Here is a 26,282-nt window from a genome sequence, read left to right on the forward strand (position 1 = left end):
ACGTTGCTCGGATATCGATAACTATATGATCAAATCAGTTTTGTAAAAAAAAAATAAACGGTGAAAAATTAACGGTTGACAAAAAACTAATCTCATCAGATAGTTATTGATATCCGACCAACATAATTTTTTACAAGCGTATAAAACTCGACGAGTTCTACACATTGAACGGTTTCAATTATCAAAACGAGACTCGTGGTGGCTCTCACAGACCGAACAGCACCGTCTAGTCCGATATCTGACTATAGGCAATCTGCTCCTATACTTGTTTTCCACGCACCGTCTGGCTTCCACGACAATCCAAGTCAGTAGGCAATTCATTATAGTAGGGCTAAAATGGTAGTTTTACTATTTTATACAATATTTTAATACATATTTTTTCGTAAAAAGTCAAAAATTTATCCCAAACAATTATCTTTTTTTCCTCTACTTTTTAGCCTAAAAAGTCAAAAAATACACTTATTTAGGACATCCCAAACAACCCCTAAATATTTATATTTAATTTTTTAATATTTGGAGGCAAATTAATTTTTAAGGTATAGTTTGGAGATAAAATGAAATTCCAAATAAAGTTTGGTATCACGTTAGTAAGTTTCATTTGATTGTCGACGAAAATAGAGGGCAGAGGGTAAATTAATCAAATTTTAAAAAGTTTAAAGGTCAAATTAAAATAATGTGATATTTGGATGTCAAATTAATTTTTACGTAATAATTTGATAAACAAAATGATATATTTCTTTTTTTGAAAAAAACAATATGTTGATGTAAGCAACTATAATTAGAAATGTGTGAAGTTGATTAAGAACAGTTCATCCTTGAATGGTGAAACAAGTTACCCATTCAAGGACTTAGTAGTAATTCTCATTTTATTGGTGATAATACAACGTGTTCCAAATGAAATGGGCCGGATTGATCTACGCTTCACAAACCGGTGTCCGAGGTACCAAGCCCACAGGAAGACCTGCACAAGAGTTCAACGGGGAACGGGGAGTCCTCTAGTGAACCTCCGACGAGCAAATTAGAAAGAGAGATGGAATGTAGAGATATATTAGTGATAGAAAAGCTTAACATTCTTCTTGTCTTCGACGTCTGCTTATATTCTTTGGTAATCATTTCGTTGTCCCTTCCGACCTGTCATCTTGGCCGAAAGTCTATGCTCTAGCTTGCCTTGTTCACGGTGAGGACGTTCTGTCTCGACGACGAGGGGTTATCACAATAAATGCTGTAAGGGGCTTCATTAATGGCTGATGTGCAGTGCAATAACTTTGTAGGATCTTTGTCTGCTTATATGGCTTGTCCTTCTCTTGCCACGTGTTTAGATGTCATTGGTTCTTAATGCCATATTGAGCTTTAGCAATGTTGGGCTTTAGTATTTGAATTATGTATTGGGCCCTAAATGGTGGGCTATAACCTTTATGGGCTTACCTATGTCAGTAGTCCCCCATTCCCAAGTGCAGCTTTAGTCCAACGAAGGGAATAATGAAGAAAGCGACGGTTGTGAAAGACCGGCGGGGCGAAAACCGACTAAGAGGTGGGTCGACGGCAATGGGTGGCCAAGCGGAGGGGCTGACCATGAGGAGGGCCAACCACGAAGGGTGACCGAGTGAAAGGACCAACCCTGAGGAGGGGTGACTGCGAAGGGTGACCGGGTGAAGGGGCCGACCATAAGGAGAGCCGACTGTGAAGGGTGACCGAGTGGAGGGACCGACCATGAGGAGGGCAGACCGAGAAGAGTGACCGAGTGGAGAGACCGACCATGAGGAGGGCCGACCGAGAAGGGTGACCGAGTGGAGGGACCGACCATGAGGAGGGTCGACCGAGAAGGGTGACCGAGTGGAGGGACCAACCATGAGGAGGGCCGACCGCAAAGGGTGGCCGAGTGAAGGGGTAAGTGGCGGTACGCGGGGCTCGAGGAGTGGCAGGGCACGTGGTGATTTGAAGTGGAAAAGACAGGGTAAGGGAAAGGAGCAGTGGATCGTGGTCATACACATGGCGGAATCTCGTGATGGGGGAGGTTAGGCGTTGGGTAAGAAATGAAAAGGTAGGTTAACATAGGGTGTTGAAAAGGCGGTATTGGCGGATTTTTTGAAAATTTTCAAGCTGGCAAAATTTAATCATGACCCTTGGAATACAGGCAAGCCTTGGGCTTTTGGTATTATCCGATTTACCTACCTTTTTGCAAAAAATCAAAACATTCCAAGAGTAAACTCCTTTGTGTCGAGTGATACACCTTTGCAACATTTTGTGAGCTACCTTGTACCAGCATTAGAAGCTATACGCAGGCATACCAGAGAGATGGCTCAAGAGAAAGTGCCCACCGTGAGACTAGATGCCTTAAGGGACGACGACGCGGTGGACCTGGCGAAGCAATACAGACGGAGAAGCGAGTAGGGAGTGAGGGGGGACCGGCAGGGCGACCTCGCTCGTCCACGCTGATAGCGGCTGCAAAGCCAATCAGTCAAGTTGAGCTAGATCACTAGCACACGAAGGCCGACAAGTCGACCTTTACCGCAGAGGAGTTGGAGGGTATGCGCAAGAAATATCAAATTCCCGTGGAAATAGAGTTAAAGCTGCCGACACCGAAGGAGAGGCCATTCGACGCTCGACCGGGGGAGTTTGCCCTCTACGAGGAGGCGTTGAAGAGGGGGTTGAGGTTGCCACTTCCACAAGTGGTAGTGGATGTGCTAAACCGGTTGGAGGTGGCACCGGGTCAACTAATGCCCAATGCGTGAAAGATTTTACTGGCCTGTGCAAGCGCGTGGCCGCGGGCGAACGAGGGGGATGCGATAACGGTGGATGAGTTTTTTGCATGCTACAAGGCTTCGGGCCAACAAGAGACTTGGGTCACTTTACAAGCGGCGGCAGGGAAGGGTCTGGTGGCGGGGTTGCCGTCATCAATTAAGGGGTGGAGGCCGCGGTGGTTCTATGTGTCCGCAAACGGAAGAGTAGGAGTGCGCACAGTGTAGAGAGTGCCAACCAAGTCGGTGGAGCCAAGGTTGGGGGCAGTGGCAGAGGAGAGGGTGAAGAAGGTGAAGGCATAGAGGGAGAAAGAGGGTGCCAAGTGGGACGACCTCGTTCAGCCCTCAACCTTGTTTGCCTCAAGGCTGGGCCATCAGCCGACCGGTGGAGATCTTGCGCCGGCAGAGCTAGAGGCGAGGAGGAAGGCGCAGGAGGCGGAGGATAGGATAATTTTTGCCAAGTCCAATAAATACAAAGAAGCATAGTTAGGCCGTCCACCCAGGCCGATTGCAAGGGAACGAGTCCGACCGCGCCCCAAGCCGCTAGGAGAGAAGGATCTGAGCAGTTTTGAGCCACGACCACCTCCAGTGGATACTTTGAAAGAGAAGAGCAACAAGGAGGTAGAGGCTGCGTTGAAGAAGAAAAAGAAGAGAGTAAGGAAGAGTGAGGAGGGGCTAGCCTGGAAGATGATGAAAGAGGTGGCGGCAGAGGAGACCCCCAAAGTGGGGTTGGAGGAAGCAGCGAAGGGGATAGAGAGTGGGGCGACTGGCCTTGAAAAATAAGTGGAAGGTCGGGCGACTGGCCCTGAAGAGGGAGCAGAACAACAGCCAAAGGGGGGTCTTGTGCCCCAAGGAGAATGAGAGAGGGCCAGGTTGAAGACCGCAATTTACCACGCTCCAATAGTGTCCGGGCGACTAGAGGGAGAAGAAGGCGAAGCCAGGACTGTTGCCGATCGGCTCTTGGGAGTGATGGAGGATGCGGTCGTGCGTTCACTGGCGAAGTTCACCGAGGCCAAACTGCTAAGGGGGTTGTGCTCAGCCCAGATGGAGGCGACGAACGATGAGTTGGTTGTGGTAGATGGTTTATTCTGTATGTTCTGCATGACTCCTTGGAGCTGGAGCTTCATGGCTCGGAGTTCTGCATCCCAGAGAGGAATGTTATCACCACCGGAAGACAGCGGAGGCTGGACACTATTGGCCTCTCCCTTGAGGATGGGTGTTGGGATCGATGAATGTGGGGCCCGGGGTGGCAGGTTCATATCCGGTGGAGGGGGTCGCAAGCCTTCCAAGTTAGGTGGATGGGGCTGCTGGATAGTATGGCTCGGAGCTCGTTCTTGGTTGGGTGGGATATCTGGAGGTGGTGGAGGAGGCATAGGAAGGTTTCTTTGGAGTAAAGCATTAATCAGGGCTTGGTTTTGTTCGGCCAGGCGATTAATGCTGTTGGTGAGCTCGGTGAAATACTGTGGCGGGTTGTTTGGATTGGGAGGGTCAGTTTGGTGGTCGAAAACATTGTGGTGAGAAGCCATGGATCTAGTTGTGACCATCCACCTTGGTGGGTGGCAGGAAGGGGTTATTGGGAAAGGGTCTCTGGCGACAATGAGCACAACTGGCGCGCAAAGCAGAAGGTTTCCCATAGACGGCGCCAACTGATAATACAGCGTGTTCCAAATGGAATGGGTCGGATTGATCTACACTTCACAAACCGGTGTCCGAGGTACCAAGCCCACAAGAAGACCTGCACAAGAGTTCAACGGGGAACGGGGAGTCCCCCAGCGAACCCTCCAATGAGCAAGTTAGAAAGAGAGATGGAATGTAGAGATAGATTAGTGATAGAAAAGCTTAACCTTCTTCTTGTCTTCGACGTCTGCTTATATCCTCTGGTAATCATTTCGTTGTCCCTTCCGACCTGTCATCTTGGCCGAAAGTCTATGCTCTAGCTTGCCTTGTTCACGGTGAGGACGTTCTGTCTCGATGGGGAGGGGTTATCGTAATAAATGCTGTAAGGGGCTTCATTAATGGCTAATGTGCAGTGCAATAACTTTGCAGGATCTTTGTCTGCTTATATGGCTTGTCCTTCTCTTGCCACATGTTTAGATGTCATTGGTTCTTAATGCCATGTTGAGCTTCAGCAATGTTGGGCTTTAGTATTTGAATTATGTATTGGGCCCTAAGTGGTGGGCTATAACCTTTGTGGGCTTACCTATGTCAATTGGTATTGGAAAATTTAAGACTTGGTATTGGAAAATATAAAATATAATGACAAATTCAAGTACTATTTATCTATATATATCTATAAATAGACAGGCTTTGCCATCCTACATGAATCACCCTCTTTTCAAGCAATTGCAATTAGGCATAAAAATTTCAATTTGCTTCAATTAAAATGGGCACTCACTTTATCTTTGTAACCATAGCCATCATGGCCTTGGCTTCTACACTTGCCTCTGCTTCTGATTCTAGTCCTCTTCAAGATTTTTGTGTCGCTGTCAATGACTCCAAAACTGCTGGTATGCTTATCTCTTTCTCCTAATTTGTGTCTTCCAAACTCAAGTCCCAAACTTTGAAATTTGATTTTAATTACATAACTTATTTAATGCAATTGCATTTTTTATGATAATTAAAACTTCCACTTCTTCATGGAAGTCAAAAGAGTCCATCTGAGCTTTTCATTTTCAAGTCATATACTGAATGACTAGTTGGACTTTTGGTAGAGAAAGTATGTGTTTTGTGTCATTTTTGTTATTAGTATTTTAATTTTTTCAAAAAAAAAATTCTGAAGCATTAGATGTGTATGAAAGTTGTCTCGCTAACTAATGTTGTCAGCATTCATCTTCAGAATAAGTATCATTTTTTAAACAAAAAATCACACGTTTAATGCTTAAATTATATACATTGTTTCATTTCGATCCCTAATTGTTTAAGTTTGATCGATCCCTAATTTTTATTATCTTAGATGTCATCATGTAACATTATTGAAAGATTGTTATTAGTTTGCATAACATTTTATTTCTTTCAACCCATTCTTAGTAAAAACAAATTTCCATTTCCTTTGCATGCACTGTTTGTGAATGGCAAGGTTTGCAAGGACCCAAAGCTCGCCAAAGCCAAGGACTTCTTCTTTTCCGGCCTTTTTACTCCTCAAAAAACATCGAACCCAGTTGGGTCTACGGTCACTCCTGTAAATGTCATACAAATACCAGGCCTCAATACTCTCGGTCTCTCCTTAGCTCGCGTCGATTTTGCACCTTATGGCCTTAATCCACCCCACACGCACCCTCTTGCAACTGAGATATTGGTGGTCTTGGAAGGTAGTCTCTATGTCTGTTTCGTCGCCTCCAATCTAGAAAAAATCGTCCGTTCACCAAAATCCTTTATCCAGGTGATGTTTTTGTGTTCCCAGAGGGTTTCATTCACTTCCAATTTAATGAGGGAAAGACTAATGCGGTGGCTATTTCTGGTCTGAGTAGCCAAAACCCCTGTGTCATTACCATTGCTAATGCAGTGTTTGGGTCAAATCCAAAGATTTTTGATGATGTTCTTGCCAAGGCATTCCAAGTAGACAAGAAAGTGGTAGACAATCTTCAAGCTCAATTCTGGTGGCCCAATAACTAGAGAAATAAACACACAAATATCAACAAATCTATTAAACAAATATAATTTCACATATCACAAATAAATGGTTGGTTATGGACGATTTCCTTACAATTGTTTTCTTGTAATACAATAATAATTAAGTTTGTTAAAGGGTGAATTACACAAATAATCTCTATAGTTTGGGGCGTATGTCACTTTGATCCTTAATTTTTCAATTGTGATACATTTGACCCTAAATTTTGAATTTTGTTGCAAGCAAGGACAATTAAAGATGTTTGCTTTACAAATGATCCATTTTAAGGGCAAAGTCATTATACAACTTATTTTGTATTGGTTAACTTGTACTGTTTGAAATGTAATGGACTTTTTTTAATGAATCATTATTCATTGTTTGGTAGCACTTTCTTGGTTATAAACTTCTGTTTTGTTTGGTTTTCAAAAAAAAAAAAACAAAAACAAAAACTATTTTCAAAAAAAAAAAAAATTCTAAGAAACTAAAAATTAAATTGGTAAAAAAAAAAAAATTAAAAACACAACATCTTTATATAATATTATCTTCTGGGAGGGTAAAAATAATTTTTTTGAATTTTTTTTTATATTTATTTTTTGTTAAATTAGCTTCTATTTTTTCAAAAGTCAAACATAGCGACAACTTTGATGTCATTAATTACACATTAAAAGTCTAATAATCATCCATTATATGATAATTATCCAAAAATATTCATTAACAATAAAAACAACCATCTATTAGTTAATAACCATTAAAAAATAAATGACACTTTACTATCTATTAGGTAATAACCATTAAAAAATAAATGACACTTTACTCTTTCGTATTGAATAGATATGAGCCGGTAATAAATGAGATGTTATTGAGTGCTCCTAAAGTATAGTCATGTGATGCTTAAAGATGTTATGATCGGTGAAGAAGGTAAAATTCATGATTTTGTATCGAGTGATTAAAGAACATATAGGGACAAGTGTATAATGATTACTGAAGGACCAACAGTATTGAATATTTTTTCGTAATGAGGATACTTCAAAGGACTCCCATAAATGTGAATCATTTATTGTTCTTCAATGGGAATTTTGTTTCCTATTCATCTTTCAAAGATCAACGGTTCTTCAACAACTACACACATTTCTGATAACTTATTTAACTACTTACATCATTTTTATTTTTATTTTTTAAAAAAGAGACAATTTCAACAGGGACCCTATCATATAATATAACCTTTTTTTGAATAAATTCTAGAGAAATGATAAATCATATATATTGGTTAAGTCCAAATGTTTTTGCTCCATGTTGAAAGCATGTTCATTTAAACTTTCAAAATTTAGTACGTCAAATTTTTTTTTTTTTTTTGAAGGCTTAGGTGACAAATTGGCTTATGTCAATTTGACATGGAAGCTCTCCATCCGATATGTTAAATTTATTATTTTATTAATTTTTTAATTTGAACTCTTTTATTTTACATGAAAGCTCTTTTATTCCCAAAAAAAAAAAAATACGTAAAATAGGAATATGTCAAAATTAGCGTGAAGTGATGATGTCAAATTCTACAATTGATACTTAATACCAAAATATAACTGTTAAAATATCACATCATATTTAAAATATCGGGTGAATGTACGCTGAGAGTTGAGAGTCGAAATGAGACCTTCAATAATTATCTCATTGTGGCAAATTGATGCTTCTTTTTTTTCCTTTTTTTTTTTTGATATGCACAGAAAATCTTTATTGAAAAATCTAGAAATCCCCTAGATATTGATTTGTGATTATGTAACAATTTTAAGCAGTATATAACAATCCCAATCAAACAATCAAGACAAATCAACACAACGATTTTAACGTGGAAAAAAACCACAATTTGACACCTCCAATTGTGATTAAAAAACCACGGGCAACAACCACAAAACAATCCACTAAGAAGATTTAAAGGAATTACACAGGTATACTCTCAATTACCTAGCAAATCCACGCCTAATTGAACCAACCTCTATGTGCCTCTTCCAACCCGTCTTCACCTCGGAATTGTCTTTACGATGAGCCACCCCGAAATCCACCAAAGATTCAGGCTCGAATTCTTTAGAATCCACCGAAGAACAACTCTCTCTTTTGTAGAACAAACAAAACCTTTGATGTATACTCTTTAAAACATGAGTTGAAAACTCAATCAAAACATCAAAGAAAACTCACAAAGTATCCCCAGATATAAACCCTAGAACCCAAAAAGAAGATCTGGAGTAGTAATACTAAAATCTGACCCAACACGCGAATTTATAGAATCTGTCCCGCGATCTCCGCTCGAGCGCCCAACAGCCCGCTCGAGCGGCTTCAGCAAAATATGCGCGTGATATAATAGAGGTCCGCTCGAGCGCTAGAGAACCCGCTCGAGCGCGAAATCACACAGCTCAGTACTTTTACAGGCGACCAAAACTTCTGGAACCAGGGATTCTCCGCTCGAGCGGGATAAAGTCCGCTCGAGCGGACAGGCAACTTGGAATGCATTTTTGCATTTTGCTTCCGGGGCGCTGCCCCTCGACCCCGCCGTGGCGCTGCCCCGGACCCTCCAAGGGGCGCTGCTCCCTGGATCCCCGCGAGCTGACCGGGCAGCTCGATCCCCGTCATAATTAGCGAAGTGGCAATCTTGAAAGCATTAGCATCACAAACTTCTCTAAAAGGCACAATTCGGGTTGGATTCGTATCTAAACACTCATAGCCTCATTGAAATAAATGTGCGAAAATAAATACAACTGAAAGGAGTTTTGTCAAACGGGGTTGCCAAGAATAAAACCTAACATTTATTGATGACGAAACCATATAATACATATGGGAATACATCAATAAGAATAAGGAAAAAAAAAAAGGATAAAAAGGGAAACCAAACATAGTGTTGGTGAGAAACCAACACTAGCTTACATGACCAGAAAAAAGCAAAACCAGAAAAACCAGTTCCTTTCACAAACAGATCAGTAGCCTCCATAACCAACATAGCATTAACAGTAGATCAGCAGCCTTCACAAAATACAACCAAAGCCAGAACATTGACAGGAGAAGAAATCTGACCAAGAGCAACCTAGCAGACAGATCAAAATAGGACAGAAGAGCATTACAGAGCAGCAGAGGCAACTATACAACAATATACCATACACAAGACCAATATAGCAGGCCATTGCTGAGGGAATCAGTCCACTACTGCACCAACAATCAGCATAGCAGTTCACCACCACTTTGTATCAACCAGCAAGACTTGCAGCCAACAGAAGCACAAGATCAGCAATGCCTCACTCCCTTATGTAGACCTCAAAAACTAGGCCTTACACAGGCTCAGTCACCATTGCTGCTATAGAACTAGACCTTACACACTTCAACCCCCAAGCCTGAGACAGAACTTAACTTGCTGTATATTATAAACCCGATCCTTCACAGAAGCTGCCAAGCCTGAGACGGACTTTTGCCCACAAAGTTATTCTCACTTTCACAAGGTCACAAAGAGCTTCAAAGTTTGGTTGAGACCCATTGAAAACACATTCGTATCTATGCCTCCATGTAGACCAAAGAGTTGCCAATTTTGACCATTTATATCTTCTTCTCCAATTTTGACATTTTGCAGCCATACCACCATTGCAATAGTCCAATTACCAAACCAAGAAGTGGCAGGCCAAATAGCAACAGCCCAAACTCACCAAATAGCAGTAGCCCAAAATGCCACCCACTATATCAGAAACAACCTCTATAGCAAACACCAAAACAACAGATGGCAGTTGAATATACCAAAAATAGACCAGATAGCAACATAACAGAAAATAGACCAAATAGCAACAAGTATCCCTCAACAGTAGTCTTTTATCTGATCCACATTATTGATTAAATCCAAGATAGAGTACATGAATCCCTTTGCAGAAGCTTTTACCCATAGAGCAAATCTCAACTTAATAAGCTCACATAACTCAGACCCACTAGGCTGCACTCCATTAAATAGACAATCATTTCTTAACTTCCAAATGAACCAAAGAATAATAGAAGGTAAGGCCCTCCATAAACTCCTAACCAATTTCTCATGATTCCAACCTAACCACCAATGAAATAAACAATCAATATACCTTGGCACCACCCAAAAACACCCCCACCAGAGCAGCAAATCTGACCATACTTTCCATGAAAACGGACAATGTAAAAGGACATGAGGGGCATATTCAATTTCAGTTTTGCAGAAGACACATAAGATAGAAGCACTATTATGAAGGACACCAATATGTTGTAGGAGATCCCCTGCTTTAACTCTATTTCTCCATGCCAACCAACCAAAGAATTGAACTTTGGGGAGAATGCTCTTATTCCAAACAAACTTGCAAATTTTGAGATGAGGGTCCAAAAGAGAATCAGTGAACCTATAAATATCAGAAACCTTAAAGCTGTCATCAATAGAACCCTTCCACATAGCACAGTCTTCTACATCAATACTAAGTAAAGGGGCCTCTCTCAACCCCGCAGCCAAACTAGTGACCTCTACCTTCTCCCAATCATATAAATCCCTTTTGAAAGAGAAGTTCCACTCCTCTAAATTGGATTTCCCCGCAGAAAAAAAAGAACAGCGTGCCCTCCTTGTCATTAGACAAACTAAAGAGTCTAGGGTATTTATCTTTAAGGCACCTATCACCAACCCACTTATCATGCCAAAACTTTATTCTACACCCATTTCCAACCTTTATCTGAAACTGCACCAAATAGAACTCCTCAAGAGGTTGATTATGACCTGCAATGGCAAGAACATCTCTCCAAATTATAGAGTATCTAGATGATGAGTTCACAGGTGGGATCCAATTATTCTCTTCAATCATGTACTTGCTGCACAACAATCTTCTCCATAGAGCATTTACTTCACATCCAAATTTCCACCACCATTTAAACAATAAGGGTGTGTTTGGTAACGTTTACGTTTTCAGTTTATATTTATAAAAATTTTATAAACTGATTTTTGTTTATTTTTTGTTTATTTTTAGAAAAATATAAACTACAAACACGTTTGGTAATTGACAAGATGTTTAAAAAAATTTAAAAATATAAAAAAGTGTGAAAAATGGCAAGTGGTGGCAAGTGGCGGCGGAAAGTGCTGACGGTGGGTGGTGGGTAGCTGGTGGTGGTGGCGGGTGGGTGGTGGTGGTGGGTGGGTGGGTGACAGTGGCAGTAGGTGGTAGTGAGTGGGTGGTGGTGGTGGTGGTGGTGGCAGGTGGTTGGTAGTGGTGGCGGGTGGTGGTGGCGGGTGGCGGGTGGTGGCGGGTGGTGGTGGTAGGTGGGTGGGTGAGTGGGTGACGGTGGCAGGTGATAGCGAGTGGGTGGTGGTAGTGGTGGCGGAGGCGGGTGGGTAGTGGATGGCGGGTCGATGGTGGGTGGGTGGGTGACGGTAGCGGGTGGTGGGTGATAACGAGTGGGTGGTGGTAGTGTTGGTGGTGGGTGGTGGGTGGTGGCGGCAGGTGGGTAGCGGATGGCGGGTGGTGGTGGGTGGTGGCAGGTAGGTGGCGAGTGGTGGTGGTGGTGGTGGTGATGGGTGAGTGGGTGACGGTGGCAGGTGGTAGATGATAGCGAGTGGGTGGGCAATGGTAGTGTTGGTGGCCGGTGGTGGGTGGTGGGTGGTGGTGGCGGCTGCAGGTGGGTGGCGGATGGCGGGTGGTGGTGGGTGGTGGCAGGTAGGTGGCGGGTGGTGGTGGTGGTGGTGGTGGTGAGTGAGTGGGTGACGGTGACAGGTGGTAGGTGGTAGCGAGTGGGTGGTGGTGGTGGCGGCGAGTGGGTGACAAGTGGCTGGTGGTGGCAGGTGGTGGATAGTGGTGGCAAGTGGGTGGTGAGTGGTGGTGGCAAGTAGGTGGCGGGTGGTAGTGGCGGGCGGTGAATGGTAGTGGCGGGTGGATGGCAAGTGGGTGGTGGGTGGCGGTGGCGGTGGTGGTGGCGAGTGGATGGGTGGTGGTGGGTGGTGGGTGGTGGTGGCAAGTGGTGGTAGGGGGTAGGTGGTGGTGGCGGCGGAAAACAGTGGGTAGAAAATGGTGGCGGGTGGTGGCTAGTGTTAGGTAGTAAAAAAAAAAAACTCAAAACTGAAAACGAAAACACATTTTTTGTGTTTTCATTTTTTGGCCAAATTTATAAACTGAGACCACTAATTTATAAATCAAAAATTTTACCAAACAAGTTTTTATTTGAGTTTTTAAAATTTTTATAAATATAAACAGAAAACTGAAAACGTAAGTGTTACCAAACGGCACCTAAGCTTGTATTGACATCCTTAATTCTCTTATTCCCCAAACCACCCTGATTCATATTTTTGGTTACTTCAACCCATTTCACCAGATGAACCTTCATTTTTAAACCATTCTCACCCCACAAGAAAAAAGCTTCAAGCCTTTCAATCTCTCTAACCACTCCAGAAGGCATTTTGAACATAGAGAGATAGTAAGTTGGAAGGCTAGATAACACGGACTTAATTAAAGTTAATCTACCTGCAAAGGAAATGAGCCTTCTCTTCCACCCAGTCAACCTAGATCTTATTTTATCCAAAACTGGCTTCCAAGTTGATTTCCTTCTTGGATTAGCACCTAAGGGAAGACCCAAAAATTTGAGTGGTAGGCCATGAACCTTGCAATTTAGAGTATCAGCGAAAGAAATCAAGGTTTCCACGTCTACACCAACTCCACACACCACACTCTTGTGGAAATTAATTCTCATGCCAGACAGAATTTCAAAACAGCGCAGGATCCTCTTTGTGTGCACTAATGAATAGTCGCACCACAAATCTTATGTGAGAAGTAAGTGTGTTGAGAAAATTATTGGGTGTAAATAGAAGCACCGCAACGTATATATATTCTCACATTGAAATGATCCGTTTCCATTGCTTCTTATTTTTGTTTTATTTCCAAGGAATAAAATTATTCTGTTAAATCTACTTGAAAATATTGTCACATTAGGCCCAATAATATAATAGTGGGAGAAAGTATTTTATAAAACACAAGAAAAATGATATATAAGTCCACTTTATAGATCTATTTTTTACACTCAGTAATGTATCAATAATAAAAAAAAAATAGAATAAATGAGAGAATGAGTTAACTTAGATATTTTAATAGAGTGCCACATCAATAGGTCTAAAAAGTATGCACAATTGTTTGACCTAAGTAGCAATACTCTTTATACAATAGGTATATCACATCATTTTTGCTCCAAATACTATAACGATTCAAGTTTTAAAGACAAAAATTTAAGGACAAAATTAGATTTTAGGAACAAATATTTTTATTGCCACTAGTGTCATTATTATATTTTTAGTGACGAAATTGGACATTCAGTGATAAATTACTTTACTTTGGGGCCAAATTTTTTATCTCAAAAAATAAATCCTTTTTGGATCAAATTATTTTGCCGATAAAAGTGTATTTATTAGCACTATAGCTACTTCGCTGATGTGGATTCCAAAATGACTCCTCACAAATCTAAGAATATCTTATTTGATTTGGAACAATCATGCATTGCTTTCTTTGATCTAATTATGAGGTTAGTGATTACAATTTTTTATGACATAATTTTGCATGCCGTGAATATATGAATCAACGATTTATATGGGAGTATGCCGTTACTAACATGCATTAATAGCTTGCACACACACAAAAAAAAAGAAGTCAGGATACATACACTAACTACGATATTCATTTGAAGCATGCCATAAATAGTTAATTTTATTGTAATGTTAAGGAGGATGATTGAGGTTGGATCGAACCCTCGACATAGTATATTTGCCTCTGTATCTTTATTCTCTTGTTCCAATACAATTTTAATTATTAGAATTAAAAATGCCTCGAGATTTATGGATAGAGAAATTTGATGACAGAAATTCATGTTGCGGGAAAATAAAATCATTTGCCCCAAGCTTTCAAGAGCGAACATAGCGCGAAAACGTGAGGCCTCATCACCAACTTCCTTGTGTTCCAATCATCTTGCTGGAGAACATATCTTTCCGTTACATCGGACCAATCAAATGGTGTGTTTTGTTCACACACTTTAAAAGTCTCAACAAAATCATACTTGTTATCAAATTCACATAAGAAATTTCTTAGTTTCCAAAATAACATTTCAACTAGCAAAGTGATTAACACAAACATCAGAGTTGCTTCAAAATATATTCATTGCAACGCATATATCACACTTTTCTTTGAAACTTCTCACATAAGACTACAAGAGTCCATTTCCATCTCCTAACCATTCAATATGGGAGATAAAGAAAGATCAAGAGAGTTATAATTGAAACAGAGAGAGAGGATACTTGACAAAACTTCATTATTATTAAATTATAGGAAAACAGTTGTAAGGAAATCATCCATAACTAACCAATTAATTTAAGGTATATTAAATCATATCTATTAACGAGTTCTATTCTCTGCTTATTTCTCTAGTTATTGGGCCACCAGAACTGAGCTTGAAGATGGTCCACCACCTTCTTGTCCACTTGGAATGCCTTGGCAAGAACATCATCAGAAATCTTAGGGTTTGACCCAAACACCGCATTAGCAACGGTAATAACACCAGGGTTTTGGCTACTTAGACCAGCAATAGCCACTGCATTTGTCTTTCCTTGATTGAACTGGAAGTGAATGAGACCTTCTGGGAATACAAAAACATCTCCTGGATAAAGCACCTTGGTGAAGAGGCGGTTTTCTGGATTGGAGGTTACGAAGCCGATATAAAGGGTACCCTCCAAGACCATGATAACCTCAGTTGCGCGAGGGTGCGTGTGAGGTGGGTTGAGACCGTAAGGTGCAAAGTCAATACGAGCTAAGGAGATACCAAGAGTATTGAGGCCTGGTATTTGCATAACATTTACAGGAGTGACTGTTGACCCAACTGGGCTCGATATTTTTTGTGGAGTAAGAAGACCAGAAAAGAAAAAGTCCTTAGCTTTGGCGAGCTTTGGGTCCTTGCAAACCTTGCCATTCACAAACACTGCATGCAAAGGAAATGGTGTTGTGCGTAAGTAAGGATTGGGAGAAATGATATAATAATACAAACTAGACACAAACGTAAAGTAATATTTTTTTAGCTTAATTTTTTTCAGGGAGGTATAATTTTTTATTCCAAAAGTACTCCCAATTCTGCAAATATTGACAGCATCAACCATAAAGATTACTTTAGTGCACATTAATATACTTTGTCGATGGTCTTGTGGCCTAGTGGCATGGGTGTAACATTTAGGTGCTTGCAAGAATGAGATTAGGGGTTCAATTTCTGTAAAGTGTTAATCTAATAACTATCAGCTGACTTTCATTGATTAAAAAAAAAAATACACAGTTTACACTTTGGGGATGAGATTGAAATAATTAAAATGTTAGAAACTAAAATGACAAAAAATATACTTCCTCTTGCTACCAAAAGTACAAATAATCATTGAATAAATTACTTCAAAATGAAAAGCCCACATGGATTATACTTCCATGAAGAAGCTGAAATTTTAATTATCATCAAAATGGAATCAATAAAGTTTTGTCATTAAATTCAAATTTCAAAGTTTGGAAAGCACAAATATGGAAGATAGAGATGAGAGTATACCAGCAGATTTGGTGTCATTGACAGCAATACAGAAGTCTTGTAGAGGACTAGGGTCAGAAGCAAACACAAATGTGGAGGCCAAGGCCATGATGGCTATGGTTACAAGAAAAAAGTGAGTGGCCATCTTTATCATATCAAGAAGCAATAAGCACTTGTTGTTTGAAACAAATTGGAATGTTTATGCCTAATTGCTTGAAGGAGGTGATAGATCTAGCATGGAAAGCATGTCTATTTATAGATATAGATAGATATATAAGAGTAGTTGAATTTGTCATTATAAATTTTACAATAATATAATAATTCTTTTTTTTAGATAGGGTCAATAATCAATTAAGACTTACCAAGTCTTAAATGGGTTAAGTGTTTTCCTCATTCATCTTTCAAGGATGAATGGTTCTTCAACAACTACACACGTTTCTAATTTCTTCGTCTTACAAAATTATTCTTAATTATAATTTGAGTTTTATTTGAAGGACCTTGAATATACTGTCACATTAGACACAATAATGTAATAGATGACATGACATGCTGGGTCAAGAGATATTTTGTAGATCAATAACCCAATCAATCTACAGTTAAAAGTAAAAAAATAAAATAATATTCAATTATAGGGCATTATGCAAGGGCGCATGGGCAATAATCTCGAAGAAGGAAAAAAAAACTATTAGCTCAGCATAATTTTTAGTCAAGTTCAAAATTAGAGATATTTAAATGTTGTTCCATTCTACCTTCCTGTCTATGTCTACATATTTTACATTAGATTTTATAAATCAATTTAGTATAATATTTCTTGAAGAAAGTCAAATATTAAAAATTTACAATAGTTAGGTGTTCTGTAGGTGATTGGATCCAACAAAACAAAAATGACTTATATACCTCAATTGTGTGCATATAATAAAAAAATTATAATTCAGCAATATTGGTAAATGCATTACAATAAAAAAAAAATGCTTTATTTGATGCAGCTTATTGAATGTTAAAAATTAATAATTAAAAACTAGAAGTTAATGAGTTATAAGCAAAAATTGTACTACCTAATGAGCCATAGGAAGAAATTTTACTAAATAATTTGGCACATGTTCCCAAAATAAAATATTTAAAATTTTTTTTGTAAGGAACTTATTTAAGTTGCACCAAATAATCTCAATATGTATTTTGCAACATAACATGGACATGAGAAAAAAATATTTTTATTTATATATTTTAATGTATTTTTCACGTACAAATTAATTTTGCAGGCAAACGTAGCCATTTAACTAAAAAGTCATATTTTTTTTTTTAAAAAATTATCTTTAGTTTTTTTTTTTTTAATTTTGTATGAAATTTTTTTATGTTTATCTAGTGTAGAAGTATAGCGACCCTGGTCTTTTCCCATTTGATTATTGTATCCGGACTTAGGTTCCGTAGATTCTGTCATTGTATAATTGTTGTTGTTGTCCCTTATTTTTTTTCTCATTTGGAATTATAGGATGTGTTGGGCAGGTTTGTTTCAGGTTGGTTGGGTTTAGAAACCAAGAGTTGCTGTCCAGGTTTTTGGTTCTTCGCTCGAGCGAGGAGTTGTTCGCTCGAGCGAGAGGTAGTGTTTGATTTGGACCTGTAGCTGTGCATTCTTGGCTCGAGCGAGCTTTTCTTCGCTCGAGCGAGTTAGTTCATCCTTCGCTCGAGCTATAGTTCCTTCGCTCGAGCGTGTGTCTGGGTTCAGACCTGAGGGTTTGAGTTCTTCGCTCGAGCGAGCATTTGAGTTGTTGGCTCGAGCAAGGCTTCCTTGGCTCGAGCGTAGTTTCTCTGTGTCTGGTCGCTCGAGCGACCAAGTCTTCGCTCGAGCGAGCCTGTCCAGTTTATATACACAGCAGCGGGATTTGATCAGTCTTTTTCATTTTCTTTTGATTCCAAACCCTAGGTCCGACTTCTCTCTCTCCCTACTCACCTTCTTTCTTAGATTTGATCCACTTAGGGTGTGTTTCTACCCTAGATCCTTCATTAAAAAAGATAGAGTGAGGCAAGGGCTACCATTTAATCTGAGCATTTGGCGATTTGGAGCACTTCGGTATTTGGGCACTCATCTCTTTCTTCACCTTTTGGGTTGTTTTCTTTGAGGTAGGGATTTCCTACTCCATCTTATAGGTTTTGTTCTAAGTTTTGGTAATTTGATATGTTGGGAATACTTGGGTAAATTTTGGGAAAAACCCTAGTTGTATTATTGAATTAATTTGTATAAGTAATTCATGGAATTGGGAAAAGAGGGTTAAATTCACGGAATTGGGGAATTTATTGATTAAATGGCATAATTGGGTAATTGGTATCATTTGTCCATTGAATTGTTGACATGGTTATTTTCAGTTTAGAAATAACTGTTTTGGGCTATCGGTGGAGGATAGTCGTGATTGTTGTAGACATTGCATGTGAATTAGGAATAACTGAAACTAATCACATTGGTTAAGTCATTAATTTTGACTGTGGCATTGATACAGAAAATACGTGTATTGATTGAGCATTGCATTTGCATACATTGTTTGTGTGTGGGAGGAGATAGGGGATGTACTCCACGGTTTAGGGGAAGATAGGGGATGGACCTCTAAACCGGATTTTGTTTGGGAGGAGATAGGGGATGGACTCCATTAGCATCACTTTTATGTGTGCTTATTTATATAGAAGTGTTTTATTGATACAGCACTAAAATGTGTATCAATCTGGAAGTATGAAGTGTTTGATTTGAGCTTGAGTCTCATTTGTTGTTAATATTGGAAGGATGTGAGTATGATATTTGTGATTCACTGTTATTAGTTTGGCCAGGTTCTGAGCCATGTTGATAAAACTGGAAAGTAAAACGTATCTTTGGCAATAATGTCACGAGTCTGTAAAATGAAGTAATTGATTATTTTGGTTAACCATCTGTTGAATGCTATTGCTTTATTCATTGCTTATGTGTGGTTTAGTATATTTCTACTGGGCTGTGGCTCACCCTATATGGGAACATCATTTTCAGGTTCAGGTGATAAACTACCTCCAAGGACTTAGCTTGGGAGGGTTTGGCTTCTGGATTGGAGAAGACAACCTTTAGTTAATTGTCTTTAATTATTATTACATGTAAACATTCAAGCCTAGGGCTTTTCTTGTATTGAGTTAGAACTCATATTTTTGTATCCAAGTGTTGGCTTGGAAAGTTGTAAGCCTGTAGGGCATTTTATTTGATGTTACATGTAATGCTTTATTTAGTAATACTCTGATGAATGAATTAATATATATTGTCTTCTTTAAATAATGCATGTCTATGATATATATATATATATAATGGGTTAATTTTGAGGACGTTACAAGAAGAATATGAAGGAAAAAGAAAAAAAAAAAAACTAATTTTGTTTGTTTGTTTGTTGTTTTTATTTATTTATTTTTTGCCTTTAATAAACTTTTTATTTTTATTACTTTTATCCAACCTAAAAGCCTAAAACTTTTTGAATTTAAACAATCACCAAAACAATTAATAAAAAAGCTAATAAAAACCATTCCCAAACACCAACTATCATATATGTATTACTAAGGGCTTACTTTTTTTCTTTTCTTTTTTTTTTTTTTTTTTTTTAAAGAGAGTCACATCAGTATACATTTTATTAATTACATATAGAATTGTGCACAAACCCAAACATAATGAAAAATCTAGAAATCCCCTAGATGTTGATTTGTGATTATGTATCAATTTTAAGCAGAATATAACAATCCCAATCAAACAATCAAATAATCAAGACAAAGAGACACAGCGATTTAACGTGGAAAAAACCACAATTGGACACCTCCAACTGTGATCAAAAAACCACGGGCAACAGCCACAAGACAATCCACTAAGAAGAATTAAAGGAATTACACAGGTATACTCTCAATTACCTAGCGAATCCACAACGCCTAATTGAACCAACCTTTATGTGCCTCTTCCAACCCCATCTTCACCACGGAATTGTCTTTCTGATGAGCCACTCCGGATTCCACCAAAGCTTCAGGCTCGAATTCTTCAGAATCCACAACTGAAGAATAACTCTCTCTTTTGTGTATAACAAACAAGCCTTTGATGTGCTCTCTTTAGATCATGAGTTGAATACTCAATCAAAACATCAAAGAAAACTCCCAAAGTATCCCCAGATATAAACCCTAGAAACCAAAAAGAAGATCTGGAGAAGTTATCCTAACATCTGACCCAACACGCGAATTTATAGAATCTGTCCCGCGATCTCCGCTCGAGCTCAACACAGCCCGCTCGAGCGGACTGACCAAAAACTGCGTGCGAACAAACTGAGATGCGCTCGAGCGTAGGAGAATCCGCTCGAGCGTAAAATCACACCTTCCAGTATTTTTACAGGCGACTGCAGAGATGCTGAGAGCTTCCAATCCCCGCTCGAGCGTCCCTTTCCCCGCTCGATCCCCGTCATAATCAGCGAAGTGGCAATCTTGAACGCTTTATCATCACAAAACTTCTCTGAAAGGCTCGATTCGGGTTGGATTCGCATCTAAACACTCATAGCCTCACTGAAATAAAAAAAAACGAAAATAAATACATCTGAAAATGAGTTTTGTCAAACGGGGTTGCCAAGAATAAAAACCTAACACATAATTTAAATTATACTAACTTTACTTACTTTATATGAACTCTATTTGACAAATATTTTTTTCTATATATTTTTTATCGTAAATTAAGATAATTCACAAACTCAAATCTAATTTTGCGTTTCACGTTTTTTCTCTTAATTCTTGCAAAGGTATTATGATTTTTTTTAATGCTAAATTACCTTATTCTCTTTTTCTTATTTTCCCATGCATTATTCTGTATCCAATACAAATTCTATATTATGGAATTGTCACTTAAATTTTATAGGGATTATATAAATGAAATTTTATATATATATATATATATTTACATTATTTTATATAATCACAACTTACGGGGAAGAAAAAAAAAATACACAACAATGAAATTTTCGAGGAATTTTTAAAATTTAGATTCACTACTTCAGTTACTTTTTCAATTGTTGAACAATAAGGTCTTTACATTTTTATAATACGATAGAACTAAAATTATCAAAATACTTGGAATAATTTAACTAAAATTCATATATCTAAGTATTCAAATAATAATTTTATAGAACGATAGCGTCAATATTATCAAAATAAATATGAGGGAAAGGAAAGAGCAAACATCACGGGACTACAACTTGATCCCATCAAATTGAACACCAAGAGAGAAACCATAACAGATGCTAACACAAGCCATAGAAGTTGGTAAGGTACCAACAAGAGGCAAAAACCACGAACCAAGGACACACGAACTCAAACTATCTTTGCACAACTGGAACCTCAAAGAGACAACCTGATCTAGTGAAGATTGGACACAATGTCATGAACTGAATAGTCCACCTCCAAGTGCCATTTAATGCACAAAGCAATCTGTACCTTAATTTTTTCACATAATTCTTGAAAATTAGGATAAGCACCCTTAAACAAGCATTCATTCCTCAATTTCCAGACAGACCATAAAATAACAGAAGGGACTATCTGCAAGACTTTGAGTACCCAAGCCTTGAACTTGCCTCCCGCCCACCAGTGCAGCAGGTCTGTTACTGATCCTGGAATGGCCCAGACCTAATCCCGGTATGGCCCATACCTGATCCCACCAATTAACCATGTGAGACCAGCACTGCCGCACCAGAGGACAATACATAAGTACATGATCAACAGATTCCACCTCAGAGTGACAGAAAACACACAGATTATTAGCATTCATGTTAAGAGCTCCAATTCTTTATAGGAATGATGAGGTTTTAACCCTGTCTTGCCAAGCCAACTAATAAAAAAACTGCATTTTTGAAGGAGCTAAACTCACCCACACCCTTGCTGGGACTGCCAGGCCAAGACCTTTAGCTGCAACCCTCCACCTCCACACAGATACTACTGTGAATTGCCCTAAACTCTCTGCTGACTAGGAGCAAGAATCCTCAATACCAAATCTGAGAGAAAGGGATAATTCCAACATAATACTTTAATTTTAATTTGAAATTAAAATTAAAATTATTCTTTTATAACACACATTGTACCATCAAATATATATTTATTTATTTTTTAAAATAGCATGTGTATTGTACTGGCCAATTGCTAGATTATCTAATATTTTCGAATAGCAAGCCGATAGGTCATACTTTCCATAGTTAATTTCTTTTTCTATTAGAAAAATGATATATAAACCCACTTTTTAGGAGATAAGCTCCTCTCCATATCTCATCTTCTTAGGTTTTTATTCTTGGCAATCCCGTTTGACAAAACTCTTTTCAGTAGTAATTGTATTCGATCTTTTATTTCAGTGAGGCATTGAGTTTTAAATGCGAATCCAACCCAAATTGTGCCTTGCAGAGATGTTTCAAAAGTTAATTCTTTCATGATTGCCACTTCACTGACTATGTCAGGGATTGAGCAGGCATTCTTGCACTCAAGCGAAGATTGCGACCTTGCAGAAATTTCACTCGTCTGAAAAAGTATTGGGAGTTGTTTTTTTCCGCTCGAGCGGTCATTCCTGCGCTCGAGTGTAGATCTGCTCGAGCGGCCATTCTTGCGCTCGAGCAGAAATCGCGAATCTGTTTTCTATAAATATGTGTTTCATTTCGATTTTAGGATACGGGTTCCAGATCTTTTTCTTGGATATTAGGGTTTATATCTAGAGCTTCTTTACTAGTTTCTTTGATGTTTGTTTGAGTTTAAATATGATTTGAAAAGTATACATCAAAGGATTGTTTGTTTTGTTCAATACAAGAGAGAGTGTTGTTTTTCGATGAATTCCGTAGAATTTGGGCCTGAAGCTTTGGTGGATTCTAGAGTGGCTCATTGTCGTGGATTTAACGTCGACGTTGTGGATTCAACGTTGGGCAAGACAATTCCAAGGTGAAGACCGTAGTGGAAGAAGCATATAGGGGTTGGTTCAATTTGGGCGTGAATTCGTTAGGTAATTGAGAGTACACTTGTATAATTCCTTTTGTCTTCTTAGTAGATTGTTTTGTGGCTTTGACCTGTGATTTTTTTATCACAACTGGAGGCGCTCCAATTATGGTTTTTCTATATTAAAATCGTTATGTCGATTTGTCTTGATTGTTTGATTAGGATTGTTATTTACTGCTTAAAATTAATACATAATCATAAATAAATATTTAGGGAATTTTTAGATTTTTCTTATCTCTTCATACCTCTTCATACTCTTCTTATAGATTTTAATCTAGATGATTCAAACCGTTTATCTTGTAAACTCCATAATAAAAGTTATCTATGCAAAAAATCAATTTCATTAGAATATTATAAATACAAAAATAAATTGTATTTTATTTTATAAAATGAATGGTAAACATAATTAAATTTAAACCATTTATTTTATAAAAGAAATTCGATTTGTTCTTATGTTTATAGTTGTCCGATGAAGTTAATTTCTTGCATGGATGATCTTTATTGCGGGACCTACAAGATAGATGGTTCGGATCATCAGTGTGTGTCCAAATTAAAATCCATAAAAGAAGTATGAAGAGATGAGGAATGAAGGGGAACTTTTTTTTTTTTTTTTTTTTTTTTAATCAAAGGTATGGAGGGGAACTTACCCTCACTTTTTAGACCCAATTTTTAGACTTAATAGTGTGTAAGTGAAATGATCATTTGATGATTAAAAAAAAAAAATAGAAGAGAGAGAGTTGTCTTATAAAATCCAATTAGTAGCCACATCATTGAATTTCAAATTTAAATCTAATTTTTAGATTTGAATAATAATGCTTCTTATTATTATCTAATTGATGTCTAGTCTTCTTAGTTTTTTTTTAAAAAAAATTTGTCCAATTCAACAAGACACGCTTCTATTTTTTCTTTTTTCTTTTTTTTCTGTTTTTTTAAAATTCTCATTCAACGAGATATCTCATACCTAGTTTTTTTGGCGGGGTAAAATTCAGCGATGAATGGTTCTTCAATTGCACCCTACATTTTTTAATCGGTAAATTATAATGATAATTTTTTGAGATTTGTGACCTAATTAATAAGTTTTATAAATTTGACATAATTATATTGATTTATTTTTTAATAAAATTAGAGTGTTATTACTAGCACCCCATCAATTATTTTAGACTCCTATTTCTTTAAACTCTCACTTATAAACTGTAAAATCCTTAAAATTTCTTTCCTTCCCCAAATAATACCAAAATTATTCTTATAAAAACATTTCACTCATTCAAATGCACACCCCCATACCCCAAAAAGCCTTCCTTCCAAAATTCTAACAAAACCCACGACGGCGGAGCCTCCCAAAACCAATTAAAGAAATTTGTGAGATTAAGAAGTTTTTTTTTTACTTCATTACGAGATTTGTCAATCTGTTTAATTTTCTGTCATTCATCAATGGTCTCACTGTACTTGTATGCTCTCTGTGTGAGCAAAATTGGGCAGGATTTCACCCATCGATCGACTGGCCAGTCAACCTCATTTGTTTTTCTACTTCTGTTGTTGCTTCGGTTATCTATTCCCGAACAAATAAGAAATGTTCAGTTACATGTTTCTAAATAAATAAACAATGTTCAGACTTGTATTTCTGAATTCCGATTATATGTTCAGGAGTTCAATACCAAAAATTTATTATTTTTTCCAACTTTTTCAAGAAACTTATTCTTATAAAGCCAATCTCCTCTGAGTTAAGAACATCATCAAAGCTATGAACCTCTTTCAAAGCTTTTATTGTTGTATTCCTCTTATCTTATGGAGTTGTGATTATCGGAAAAACTTCCACTCATTGTTATTGCTAGAGAAGTATATATAATCCAAATGGTTGCCACCTTTGCCGCCGGAATATTGCCGCCAAAGGGTTTTTAAGATTTTGAGAGTGAGTTGGTTTTGAAGGTGGGATTTGGAGAAGATGGATGAGTGGTTATAGAAATGAGTGCTCTCATAAAACCTAACTCATAATGTAGTGGATACGTGGACTTAATTATGAGATGGGATGTCCCAAAATTATTGATGTACATTTTAGTAATTTCACTTGAGGTTATTATTGTAATAAGAAAAAAGCTAAAAAATGAGAGTCCAAAATAATTAATAAGATGTTAATAGCAGCACTCTAAAATTAATGTAGTTGACATATAGATATATAAAAGTAATCAATTAATAAATATATATTTTAATAAAAAAATAGCAACATCATCATCATCATCATCTTCTTCTTCTTCTTCTTCTTCTTTTATGAGGCTTTTGGCCAAAGATTCTTCATGAAACAGTTTTTCTGCGAAAATGACATAGCTTCATTTTTCCCACATGACATTCTTCTTGCAACATATGCATCGTTTATTTATTGACAAAAGTAGTGAAAAATCTAGAAATCCCCTAGATGTTGATTTATGATTATGTATCAATTTTAAGCAATATATAACAATCCCAATCAAACAATCAAGACAAATTGACACAACGATTTTAAGTGAAAAAATCACAATTGGACACCTCCAATTGTGATAAAAAAAAACCACGGGCAACAGCCACAAAACAATCCACTAAGAAGATATAAAGGAATTACACAGGTATACTCTCAATTACTTAGCGAATCCACGCCCGAATTGAACCAACCTCTATGTGTCTCTTCCAACTCCGTCTTCACCTCGGAATTGTCTTGACGATGAGCCACTCCGGAATCCACCAAAGCTTCAGGCTCGAATTCTTCAGAATCCACTGAAGAACAACTTTCTCTTTTGTGTAGAATAAACAAACAAACCTTTGATGTATGCTTCTTAAACCATGAGTTGAATATTCAATTAAAACATCAAAGAAAAACTAGCAAAATATCCCCAGATATAAACCTTAGAATCCAAAAAGAAGATCTGGAGGACTTGTTCTAGTTTTGGGAGAAAAACCAACTACTTATAGAAATCCAAAGTAATCCTAGTTTTGGAAGAAAACCAATTCCTTATAAAAATCCAAGAATTTGAGTTCGCGCGGTCCGCTCGAGCATGGGAATTCCTGCTCGAGCGGAGGCTTCAAAATTGTGTGATTCATATAGGCTTCACGCTCGAGTGGATAATCACACCATCCAGTACTTTTTCAGGCGAAGCAGAGATGTTGTGAGCTAGCAATCCCCGCTCAAGCGTCACTTTCCCCACTCGAGCGGGACGACCAAAATTGGAAAATCTGGAAAACTTGATCCTATTACAACCTCGGTTTTGATCCATGGAAATTGACAAAGGCACGATTCGGGTTGGATTCGCATCTAATAAACTCATAGCCTCACTGAAATAAAAGGTGCAAAAACAAATACAACTGAAAGGAGTTTTGTCAAATGGGGTTGCCAAGAATAAAACTTAACAATCTCCCCCTTTGGCAAT

The 26,282-nt window shown here is 38.1% G+C and overlaps 1 protein-coding gene and 1 pseudogene across 1 annotated transcript; one reads left to right on the forward strand and one right to left on the reverse strand.

The window, feature by feature from the left end:
* The first annotated feature begins 5,157 nt into the window (after window positions 1-5,157).
* Window positions 5,158-6,350, forward strand: LOC114293646 (germin-like protein subfamily 1 member 13 pseudogene; annotated as a pseudogene).
* Window positions 6,351-14,638: 8,288 nt separating this feature from the next.
* Window positions 14,639-16,164, reverse strand: LOC114303661 (putative germin-like protein 2-1). The gene is made up of 2 exons (XM_028248816.2): window positions 15,919-16,164; window positions 14,639-15,315 (listed from the first exon to the last, which is right to left on the reverse strand). The coding sequence occupies exons 1-2, from the start codon at window positions 16,049-16,051 to the stop codon at window positions 14,765-14,767; spliced, it is 684 nt and encodes a 227-aa protein (XP_028104617.2). The 5' UTR covers window positions 16,052-16,164; the 3' UTR covers window positions 14,639-14,764.
* Window positions 16,165-26,282: the final 10,118 nt, after the last annotated feature.

The sequence above is a fragment of the Camellia sinensis genome, chromosome 1, assembly GCF_055761805.1.
Source record: "Camellia sinensis isolate YWXY chromosome 1, ASM5576180v1, whole genome shotgun sequence".
NCBI lineage: Eukaryota > Viridiplantae > Streptophyta > Magnoliopsida > Ericales > Theaceae > Camellia > Camellia sinensis.